General features: G+C 41.9%; 1 protein-coding gene across 2 annotated transcripts in view; it reads left to right on the top strand.

Annotated features, from left to right (window-relative positions):
* Positions 1-5,864, top strand: part of RAD51AP1 (RAD51 associated protein 1) — a 7,315-nt gene extending 1,451 nt beyond the window's left edge. The window contains exons 2-8 of one of the 2 annotated variants that reach the window (XM_027902270.1): positions 748-797; positions 2,225-2,354; positions 2,469-2,578; positions 2,919-2,993; positions 3,582-3,725; positions 4,395-4,523; positions 5,366-5,864. In XM_027902270.1, coding sequence (XP_027758071.1) covers positions 748-797; positions 2,225-2,354; positions 2,469-2,578; positions 2,919-2,993; positions 3,582-3,725; positions 4,395-4,523; positions 5,366-5,493 — 766 coding nt within the window. In that variant the 3' untranslated portion in view covers positions 5,494-5,864. Of the gene's footprint in view, positions 1-747; positions 798-2,224; positions 2,355-2,468; positions 2,579-2,918; positions 2,994-3,581; positions 3,726-4,382; positions 4,524-5,365 lie in introns of both variants that reach the window. The other variant, XM_027902269.1, reaches the window with a different exon arrangement.
* The last annotated feature ends 6,227 nt before the right edge of the window (positions 5,865-12,091 follow it).

The raw sequence follows: 12,091 nt of genomic DNA, 5'->3' as shown, positions 1-12,091 counted from the left end.
GACATGAGGAAGAACTTCTTTGCTGTGCAGTGACCCAGCCCTGAACAGATTGCCCAGAGAGGGTGTGGAGTCTCAGGCTGTGTCCCCTCTGGTCCTCTCAAATAACACCTGCCCTGACAGCAGCATTTCAAGTGTCTAAAAGTGACCTCACAGATAAATAATTTCCCTTGCACAGTAGCAGCTCACAGGCAGTGTGTCCATAAGGACAATGCGATGCTCCCATATGACAACAACAAAAAGCGCTGTTATTTTAAGATTTTTAAAAAAATCTAGAAGCTATTCCTAATAACCCCGCTCTGTGCAGTAGTACTGGTTATACACATTATCTCTTCTCTCCAGTGACCAGTGACAGACCCAAGGGCACGGCTGGGGCTGTGTCAGGGCAGGGTTAGGTTGGGTATTATGAGGAGGTTCTTCCCCCAGAGGGTGGTTGGCACTGAACAGGCTCCCCAGGGCAGTGGGCACAGCACCAAGGCTGCCAGAGCTCAGGGAGGGTTTGGGCACTCAGGCACAGGGTGGGATTATTGGGGTGCCCTGTGCAGGGCCAGGAGTTGGACAGGATGATCACTGTGGGTCCCTTCCAATTTAGGGTATTCTGTGATTTTGTGATTCCCTACCTCTGAACATGTATTGCTTTTTTTTCTTGTAAAACATGCTTTACCCAAAAATCAACTGTTAGCAAGTCAAGACACTCAGTTGTAAAGGACTAATAGTGTATTTTTTTTTTTTTTTTTTTTTTTGCCACAGGAACAGGAAAGTTGTCGATTATTCTCAGTTTGGGGATTTGGAAGATGACGGTAAGTGGTGTGTTCCTGCACGTAACAGACATGCCAGGAACTGATGGAACCACCCAAAATGGGTGGGAGGGGAGATGAGGGGAGACCCCACAGCTGTGCAGCTTCCTCATGAGGGACCCTTGTGTCGCTTCCAGCTCAGCATATTCTGTGCTTTTGTGAGTCTGTGAAAATATCATCTTTAATGAAGCATAATTGTTAAGAACAACTTGTTGAGCTCTTACTTCTTTCAGCAGCAGGAATCTGGGCACACTGGTGAATATTCCAGTTCCACGAGCACGTGATGGCTGTAAAGCAGAGCAGAAGAGCAGCGTGCCAGGAAACTCTGTCTTGTTGCAGTAAAATCTGCTTTTCTCCCTGCCCCAGTTTTCAGTGGCAATTAGTTCCATGGACCCCCTGATTATTAGTTCACAGGGCTGTAAATGTGAATATAGAGGAGATGTGAATCATTTCTACACGGATCTAACATTCCTCCACAGCTCTGTGTCTCAGTGGGTTTGTGGTAAGGACAGAGCAGTCAAATTTGGAGTATCATTGACCAGAAAAATAGATTGCAAGCTGTCTTTTTGCAAGCTGAAGGACAAAGGTCCTCCTTTCCTTCTAAGCCCTAAGGGATGTTACTCGTTTTTCTGGCAGAGTTTGTTTGTTTTCACTTTTGTTTGCTTTTTTTTTTTTTTTCCCATGCTGTTTGCAGGATCCAGGGAACAGTTTGAATTAATGGGAAGGGGAGGGCAAAAATAAATAACACTGAAGGGAATGCAGAGTCTTAGTTTAAATGTGGGTGGTGCATGACTTTTCTTAGTTTCTTGACCACTTCTGACAATCAAGAAAAACGTAAATTCTCCAAAACCTCTGTGATCTTAGCTAAGGTTCTCCATCATTTAGAGAATACTGAGGATCATTATTTTTTTTTCCTTATTTTGCACTGTGATGTTCAGTGCCCTCAGCTGAAAGAAAGGCAGTTTTATTGCCTTCTAATGACATTTGAAAATTGTTCCTAATAAGAGGCACTATGAAAATGGTAGAAAAAAGGGAGCAGCATAGATTTTTAAAAGGGGGAGTCGTTAAGGGGAACAATCCCCAAAACACCAGGAACTCAAATCTTATCAAAAAGACTGATGCTCAGCATATGAAAATCTGGTAGCACAGTGGACATGGAAGCTCTATGGCTAATAAAAGTTGAAGTCATTGCCTCTGGAATAAAAGCATATGTAAAAGAGGCCTTGTTGAATTTTCATTTAAAATACATTTAAGGGTATCATACTTACAGTTGGGTTCTTTAAAAATAGAATTAATTTCAGATAAAAAAAAAAAAAGGTTATCTGTGATATATTTTCAGTGTGTGTTGAGATTTAGGTCTAATGACCTCTTTTGACCACATGGAAAGAGTGTAGGAAAACTCCTGAGAGCTTGTTGCTGTTTCCCAACAGATGAGGACTTTGCACCTTCCAGCAAAAAATCCAGAACTCAGCCCAAGGAACCGAAGAAGGAGAAAAAAGAGAAGCAAAAAAAGCCACCAAAAGAAGTGACTCAGTCACAAACACAGACACTTAGCAAAAGGTAACAAATGTTGTGGTCAGCTCTGTGCTAATACCAATTATTATTTATTATTCTTTTATCATGTTTTTATTAATTCTTTTATTATTTACCATGGTTGTGGTGGTTTTTTTCCAGGTTATCCTTGGATGACAAACTCTATAAGAGAGATTTGGAAGTTGCCTTAGCCCTGTCCGTCAAAGAAAAATCTGCAAATATCCTCGAGGTGCAAAATTCAGAAGAACAAGGTTACTCTGCAGTTCAATGCAACACTCTTCATTCACATGTAGTGAACTTGAACATGACAACTTATTTTACAGTGATATAGGTGGAAAACCATGCTTTATTTCAAGCATGTCGTGATAAGGAAGTGAGAATTTCTAGGTAGTGCCTGTCTTTTTATGTTCTTGGGTTTTTTTCTCTCAGAAAAGTACCTCTCCTGTAACATCTCCCAACCATCCAGTTTGATTAGAGACAGATAAAAACTGTAGCTATTTTTATTTATTAATATTTCTGCTTTTTATCATGTGGTTTTTTGCACGTTAATATTTTATATTTTTTTCCTTTTTTTTCTGGATCTTAAAACAGATAGGAGTGTTGAATCAGAAAACACACACAGGAGTCCCTCTTTTTCCAACTGCAGTGCAGACAGTGAGATTTTAGGTAAGTTGTTCCCATATTCTGCCTTCAGAAAGAGCATTTAAGTAGCTTATCTCTTCTTTATGTCTATTGTTGCTTTTCACTGATGTGAAAAAAAGAGGTTTTGTCTTAAATAAAGATTGAGGAATGCATTAAACTTTTCATTAAGGAGTCTTAAAATGGGCAAACCTGGGGATTGCTGAGTGAGACTGTTATACATCACTAAAAGTTAGTTGGAAAACACAACAGGCAAGCGACATTTTTAGATGCTGACTTTATTTAATTCTTTGAGAAGCTACACTTGCCCTCTACTCTTTTAATGGGTCCATAATGCCCAAGGATCAAATAAACATTTGCTGGGCCATCGGAAACCTCATTTTTCCAGTTGTGTTTTGGTCCTTCTGTTAGCTTGACTACAGAGAAATGTCACAAGGAGAAAGTGCAGTTTGGTTGGTTAAAAGAGTACAATGAGAACCCCAGGAAAGCAAGTGCCAGTGATGTGTTCCTGTGTCACCACAGGTGAATTCTGGGAGCTCCAATGCCTCCTCTTTTTGAGGAGGAGAATAGATTTGCTGTGAATTTCAGTCACTTGAACCCCCTTCTGTTTCCCAGGTCTCAGTCAGGTGATGGATGAGGACACACCCCAGGGTGATGGTGGGAAAGGAGCGGTGACATCCCGAGTTGCAGCGCAGCAGAAAGTGGTTGACAGTGATGGCAGAGAGCAGGACACTGACTCTGAGCCAGAGTCTGTCCCCAGTAAGTTCTTCTCTGCAAAAACCCTCTCCTTAAATGTGCTTTGAAAGTGATTTCTTACATTTAGTTTGTATTTTCAGTGAAATTCCTGCTGCTTCCACTGTGTTTTCCCTCCCCTTCCCTTACTGATTTAACCTCTAATGCCACTGACAACCCAATTGCACTTTCACACTAAATTTAAACAATTGCATCTCATTCTTACACAGACCCCAGAGTGGCAACATTCCACAGCTTCCCTGCATTTGTATGTCAGGACAAATTTCTTCTGCCCTCCTTGTCCAGCGAGCTTTCATCTTTTTAAAGAGCCTCTGTTCATTTTTCCGGTGGTTTTCTGGGGTTTGCATCAACGTGAAGGCTCTGGAGGATGAGGTGTTGGTGGTTTCAGTTTAAGCTTTTTAAAAAAAGTAAACAGGCTCCCTTCTTCCTTTCTTCCTTTCTTCCTTTCTTTCTTTCCTCCAGTTCTCAACTCTTAGAAAACCAAGCTCCTCCATGTCTCAGTCATTCCCCAGTGGGTGACATGTCTGTATAAATATTTACTGCTCAAAGATGGGACAGTTTGGTACCGTATCTGCTGTTTCTGCAGAGAGCTTGTGCTGGTCTGTCACCTTGCATAATGGTTTTTCTGCTAAAGAGTGTCTTCCCTTTTATTTTCCAACCAAGCATCACCTGTAGTTTCTCCTTCGTGGACAATGGAACAGAAACCTGAGCCAAGGCAAAGGATGACATCCTCAGAGCCAGTTGGGAGGCCTCTGCTTGCATCAAGTCCTGTAACACACACAAAGCCTAAATGGACACCCCCAGGTACGTGTGAGGTTGGAACTGTAAACAGATCCGTGAGCTGACTTGAGTTTTTAGCATTCTCCCCTGAAAGCAAACAAAAAAAAGACAAAGTACTTCAGCAAAATGCCTGCCTTTTTATAAAGAAAGGTTTTCTTTTGACAAATTTAAGATTAAAACAGAGAGAAAGGATGAAAAGCTTTCTCTGTGCTTCTTTTGCAGCGTTATCTTCAGCTCCTTTATCTGGGGAGGAGAGGTTAATGAAATATTTCCCAGAGTGTGGATCAAGAGATTGTTTTATGTCCATTTTTCTCTTATTTAGAGCTTTTTTTATCCCTGTTACATGCTTCTTAATTATCTATCCAAAACAAATAATATTATAAAAATGTTTGAGAGTTTTAATTGCTCTAGTAAAGCAAGTGCTTGGAAGCTTTATTTTTCCAGGTGTTTGAACATGCTGCTGCTCTTGACTCCTGCTGCTTGCTTTGATTTTCCTTCTAATTTACTCAGTGGTTCTCTCTGCTTGGCTCCTTTCCCTCAAGCCTTCCTTTCCCGCTTGGAATTGTGTTGTGTGATTCTCTGTGGAGCACCTGAAAACCCACAGTACACTGGGAGCAGTTTTTTATGGGCAGTGTTGCTCCAGTGTCTCTCTGGTTAATTAGGAACTGTGCACCATTCCAAAGGGGTGGATTCCTGGGGACTGGGCTGATTTTCATGTTCTGTGTTGTTCAGATCTCTCTGCAATATCTTTAGAATAGTTTTTTTTGTTCTGCTGGGAAAACTATAGAAAGCCAACGCTTACATGATTTATTTTTTTTCCCCTCTACACCTCTTATACCTATTTTTTGGTTTAAACTTCCTTTCAGCTCCATCAGGAAGCAGTAATTCCTCTGGGAGGTACGTTGCTGTGAAGTCACCTACTCACTGCCTTAGACTTGGCCTCTCCAGGCTGGCAAGAGTCAAACCACTGCACCCCAGTGCCACCAGCAGCTAAGTGGTCAGTGGCAAGGTGCCACACGAAGGAAAAGACTGTGGAGAGTGTTTTGCTTATAAACAGCACCGTGGCATCATCCGTTTTGGAGGACTCTTGCTGATGGATGGTGTTGTAATGAGTTTTTATCCTGCATCTTGCTGGGCATCCTTAAGTGCTGCCGAATAATTGTGTTATTTAATCCAGGTGGCATCTGGGTCACCAGCTTTTTCATGTGTTATATTCACAGATGTTGGTTTGTGATAATTTTAGTCCTCTAATATCCAAACTCTTGGCAATAAAATAGCCTAGACAGCAGTATGTATGACAGGAAATATGCTTTTTTAGAATGTTGTATTTTTTTAAAAACTAAAATAAAATACTTTATATAATCTCATTTTATGATTTGACTTCATTAATTTTGAGAATCACTTTTAGGCAGCAGTCTGTCAAGTATTTTTGCCTGTGTGTGCCCTCACTGGAAGTCAGCAGCATTAGCTGGGCTCAGACAGCGAGGATTTTGGTTGGAGCTCCTCAGGCTTCTTTGAGGACCATTGTCTTTAATTTTCAATGAGAGGGTTGGGTGTAATTTGCTGTAAACAGACTAAATGTAATCTGTGTTTCATGCCTGGTCGCTTCTTGTTGTCTCAACTCAGTAACGTTATCAGTGCAAACCACAAAGCTGAAGAACCCCGTGTTGCCACTTCCTCTGAGGCTCTGGGCAAACCCCTGCCCTTTGCATTTTAAAACACTTTGTCCTGCTGCTTACCAAGAATTACTGGGCCATCTCCACTCATGTGTGGATGTGGTATTTTTGGGGTACTGAAAAATCTGAAATTTCATTTCCTTGTATTTTGGGCTTTCCGCACCATTTGGTTCTTTTTTATTTTATTTTAATTGTTCTTGAATATGATTCAATAGTTAAAGGTTAATTTTCTCTAGGCCTGGCTGAATAGGAGCATGAAAGGACTTGAATACACTAACAAATATGTAGCTTTTACACTCAGTGTCTTTTACACTCAGTGCCAGTTGATCAGGCTTTAAGCTTCTCTCTGTTTAATGCTCAGGCCTCTCAGTTCCTCTCACCAAATTCTTTTTTGTAATGACAGCCCTTTAGGACAAGGTGATCATAGCTGTGATGTCATTAAAAGTTATAAGACCCCGATGAACAAAGAAATCATATTAAAAAGTGGACCTGATTGAACACAAAACCAGATATTTATCTGCTCAGTTACCTTTCTGTTTCCCTCCTTGAACACGAGAGGTTTCTTTAGATGTTTCACATTTTTTTACTTCTAGTAAATCTTTCCCTTATTATATTATTTGGCAAGATTCATTGAACTGAAGGATTCTACAGGGTTATAATCAGGCAGCTCTCTAAGTAATACCTTGTGAACTCCATCTCAGCAGGAAGTTTAGAAGACAGGTGCACTTTTTAAAGAATTATATTAATAGTTTGAAAGGATACTGGTAGTATTTTTAAGAATTTTTTTTTAGGAATTCCTATCTTAAGAATAATGAAGAATACTAAAAGTCTGTAACTATGCAGGGAATCAACATTAGAGGGCACAACAACATCAGGTTATCATTTCAGTGAGGTGGAGCTGTGTGGCTATGATTTGTATTTGCATCTCAAAGGGTTTGGTGACATTTGGGAGCAAAACATCTAGAACAGAAAAACAAAAGGAAATTTAACATGCAGCTCTTGTCCAAGTGTATCAACAGCACAGCTCTAATGCATTTTGATAGGGAAGGGACTAATAATAGTGTGAAAATTTATGCTTCGTTATGGTTGCTTATAGCATTCCAGACTTAAAAGAGAATAATTTTGGTAATCATCTCTCCTTTTGCAGACCCCTATTTCAATCTCATGAGCTGGAGACCATCAGAGAAAATGCCTGTACTGTGAGATCTTTGCAGGGTTTTTGAAATCTGTAAAAGTGTTAGACCCTGATTTTCCGTAGGATTCAGTGTCCTTATGAAATATGTTCCCTTTGGCTGTGCTCACATGGCTGTGCAGGAGGAACCACGAAGCCACTGCCAGCCTGCAGGGTTTGGGAAGCCAGGCCAGCTGCTGTGCTCGAGAGAAAGATCATTAAATGAACACTTCCAAGCTCATTTTCCTGCCGTGTGGATGGATCTCCGTGCTCCTGTGCCTTGCCTGGCTGCCCCCACGCATTGCACCTGTCCTTCTGACAGACCCCTGGGAAGACAAAACAGCACAAAGCCCTTCCTAGGAAGGGTGAAACGTGGCCCTAGAGCAAAGGCAGATATGAGATTTATTTCCCAAGAGCTGGCTGCATTTAGGACACCTGCAAAGGGTCCTAAGCTGCCAAAGGTCCTGGGAATATTTATATCAGCAAGACAGAGATGTAGCACTGAATGGGTTTGGAAATGATCATTTTAAGAAAAAGTCTGCATGGGGTGTGTTTTCCACCTCTGGTTTATGGAGCTGTGCACAGAAAGTCTGATCCTCCTCATTCATCACCTCTGTGCTCTATGTCTTCATTACCCCAGTGAGGTCGTGATGAGAAGTGATAATAGAGCACATATTCTGTGCTGAACTGTGTTCCCTCTGGAACATGGGGGAGCATGTCTGCACTGAGAGCAGCTCCCTCTCCCCCTTTCCTCATTTGCTCACATTTGTCTTTCTTGCCAGAGGAACTCGGAGGCAGATTTTTCCAGCTGCTCCCGAAAGAGTGGGGAGGTGTGTTATTGCAGAGATGGGAAGCCTTCTGTCCTGCACACATCACAGCCAGCCTGTTCCCAAGTGGGAACGCTGCCTGACTCCCGAATTTCCATCCCTCTCCCTCCTGAGACACGTTACCCAGCACATACTGCAGTAGCTCCTCTGGAACAAAAAAATAATTTGTGAGCAAATGTGTGTTTCAATAACGTGGGATATGATTTATCACTGCCCTGGTGATGCTGCTGTTTTGCACTCTCTGGTTGAACATGCGAGAAAAAGAGGGTCAGGGGGGACCTCCCTCTCAGGCACATCAGAAAGGCAGTGGTTCACTGCTGGCCACTTTCTCCTGCTCTCATCCAGGGGACACCAGGGGACCTCTGTTTTTTAAAATCTTTCTTTCTCTTTGGTTAAGATCGTGTCTGCATTTTTCTGCCTCTTATGAAACATGAATTGCTTTCTCATATGCAAAGAGAGTAAAGAAAATGATGACTTGAGACTAAGTGTTACCTACTTCCCCATGGAGTCTGTCAGGAGTATAAAAATAGATTATGGTGAGGTGAGTAAAACATGACTGAAGTCTGTTCCCTTAATATTCCAAACTAAGGCTGCTCCTGCTGTAGGCGTTTTGCTGATGGTTAATATATAAGGGTTTCATGGAGGATTAAAATGTAAAAGGAGACAGGACTACCTAGAAGCACTCACTCCAAGACTGCAAGTAATTTTGGGGGGCTAAGGGGGAGCTGTGGGTCTAAATACTCTGAATTACCTTTGAATTACCTTAGTTAGACAGGTAATGCTTATAGCAGGAGAGGTAAAGCTGTGTCCTTTGAAGAAGAATTAAAAAAAAATAAATAAAAGAGGAAAGGAAAGGAAAGCAAATGACCCTCCAGGGATGGATTGCAACCCTGCTGAGCCCAACTGACAAACATGTTGTGCTCGTGCTGAGTCCTCAAAGATTTCTCAGCACGTCAGCAGCTCCTCTGCCATCCACAGTTCAGTTTGGTGTCATTTGGTCTGTGCCAGTGCTGGGGAACGAGGTAAAACAACATGGGACTTGATTGCAGCCACCTCACCCACAAAACCCATCCATCAGCCCATGCTTTTAGCCCTAGAGGGGCACGGGTTGGATCAGATTAACTTTAGTGCCAGGTTCAAATGACAAAAAGGACAATTTAATGGAGGCAGATGTAAGACACGGAGCTGTGCCATGGTGGGGAAAGAAAGAAGGAAACAGTGAGAGCTGCTGTGATTTCAGCCTCTTCAGTAACTCTTGTTTACGAGTGAGAAGAAATAAAAGAATCCAGCCTGAGGTAACAGTGGTTGGCATTTGTTTTTATTGTTGGATGTACATCTGTTTGCATTAGGCTGTGACACACCTGTTGTGAGGAGGAGAAAAATAACTGTTAGGAAACAGCAGATAGTCTGAGGAGTTGCACCATCTGCCATCAACTCCATATGATATTTTTATTGGATTAACCATAGATTTCTTTGGGGAAGTTGAACTGGGATGTGGGATTCTCGGGGCTGTCCTGTGCAGGGCCAGGAGCTGGACTTGATGATCCCTGTGGGCCCCTTCCAACTCAGGGTATTCTATGATTCTGTGATTTATTTGCCTACCAACTATTTTTGGGGTTTGTTGGTTTTTTGTTTGTTTGTTTTTTCTTGCCTATGAATTTTCAGCACATCCAGAGCTCCATTTCATCCGTGCACCCCTCTTGGTTTAAATCAGCTCATCTGGTCCATGTCCAGTTCCTGCTTCTCATGTGATTCCTCTACATTTGGGGAGTCCAGGAATAACCATATTTTCTGTTCTTGGAATAGTCCTAAGAACAGATTGAAGCACTAGAAAAGCCTGTTGGAGCACTGATTTCTGAGCTGTCATTGCTGTTTTCCAGAAATGGTGATGTTGCTAAGGGTCCTTGTGGCTTTATGCAGTCAGAGAGCTGTTTGGAAAATCCCCAAATTCTATTTGAATTCTGTTGAGGACCCTTGCTCAGATGTTAGGAATTATCTCAAAAGGTTGTGGTAATTACATCCTTAGCTACACATGATTCCTTCCTATGTAAAATTGCATTCATGGTCCTTACCTAGCTTTTGAACCTTTTTAGAACCAGCATTATAAATTTTTCGTGGTCTGCCAGGATAAAGAGCAGATCTTAACCATGATAGGAATTGTTAATAAAGAGCCAACATACCAGCAACTAGCTCAAATGTCAGAATCTTGATTTTACCATACCCCAAGCTTTTGCACCCTTCAGTGGAAGACATTTCCTAAAGAAGCCAGAAACTGTGAAATGTGTGACTGGTTTCCCCATTTCTAGCAGACTTGGACTGATTGGTTCATCTGGTGGGATCTTTGCCCAACTAAATGCATGCAAAACCTTAAATCACCCCCTCCCTTTGCACTGATTTTGCCACAGCCTAATTGACACAGTTAATGTGCTTTGTTACAGCAAACGGAGCAGGAGTGGTTTAAGAAGCTTTTTGTCAACTCCACTCACATTTCTTTGGGGAATTTGGCATTTATCTTCACTGCAGTGGCAGCATTTGGCTTTCTCTGGGGCCCTGCTCGAGCCTGTGTGGGTTGTCTATGTGATGAGCACTGCTAGTGATCACACCCACAAGGAATTTTTCTACCACTGCACTTAGCTCCATTAATGAAATAACTTTCAGGAGTGGGTATTTTTAATAAAATTGTTTACAAAGGCCATAAATATTTCCTTCAAACTTTAAATTTGTAAATTACAGCTGAAATATTTTATGCACTGCTTTTTACTTCAGTGTATCATGACTGAGACTTTGTTATAATCCTGGCAGGTTTCTCTTGCTTTGAGAATATTGTTGAGAAATGTAGGGGAGAACTTCATTCAGTTGCTTGTGTTGTCAAAAATTAGTTGGTCCTCTTCAGGTATGAGAAAAGAATCATCCTGAAGATTGTTTTTATTCCTGCATGACTTAGCAAAGCAAATTTGAATATGTTTACAAGAATGTAATGAAATAAAATGAGGAGAAGAGAAAGCATTGCAAAGAAGGGAAATAAAGAAAGTATCACAGAATGGTTTGGGTTGAAAGGGACTTTAAAAATCATCAAGTTCCAACTCCCCTGCCATGGGCAGGGACACCTTCCACCAGCCCAGATTGCTCAGAGCCCCATCCAACCTGGCCTGGGACACTGCCAGGGATGGGGCAGTAGAGGATGTTCTTCTTAATGAATGTTCTTCTTAATTAATTCTTCTTAAAGCTGAATGCTTTCACTCCTTTCTGTGTGGGCTATCCAGGGAATGTTTGTCCTTTGACCATGCTGGGAAAAGTGGTTGCCCATTCCAGGAACATCCATAAAGGTGGCAGCTTTCTAGAATGGGTCAGCATGTATTTCTCCCATGAAAACCCTGCTTTCTGAGTGAAAGGAGAAACCATTTAGGGGTTCTGACAGATCCAAGACCAGCAGGGAACATGCCATTCCTTGGCTGTCTGAAGGAAGGGAGCACACTGAATTTTCAGTTTTAGATATTCCCCCAGGACAGAGGGGGGATAGGGACACCTCCATCAGTGCTCCATCACCCATGCACAACATCCAGAAGATGAAAAGGATAGACAAGGTGGCGGCTAAGCTCTGCCTCATTATCCACACCAGAACAAGAGCCTCATTATCTCCCAGGACAGAGCGGCTCTGCGCTGATGCCGTCAGGAACCACAGCCCAAGGTGCCACAGTTTGGCCCTCATTAACTGACACACAATGCCCAAGGAGAAACCAACCCTTGAGGAATTAATTTATTTTCATTTTCCAGTCTGTCAGTCTCGGTGAAAAGATTTTGCTCACTGCATAGCGAGGTCTCTGTGACAAATTTTGACAAAAAATACAAGTTCAAGTGTTTTTTGGTTTCACAAGCACATGAGCTCAGTGAGAAAGAACAGACTGAGATGACAAGGAG

The sequence above is a fragment of the Empidonax traillii genome, unplaced genomic scaffold (genome assembly GCF_003031625.1).
Source record: "Empidonax traillii isolate 1590-97213 ecotype Southwest subspecies unplaced genomic scaffold, ASM303162v1 scaffold859:size262776, whole genome shotgun sequence".
Taxonomy (NCBI): Eukaryota; Metazoa; Chordata; class Aves; order Passeriformes; family Tyrannidae; genus Empidonax; species Empidonax traillii.
This window is presented reverse-complemented; position numbering and strand designations above follow the sequence as displayed.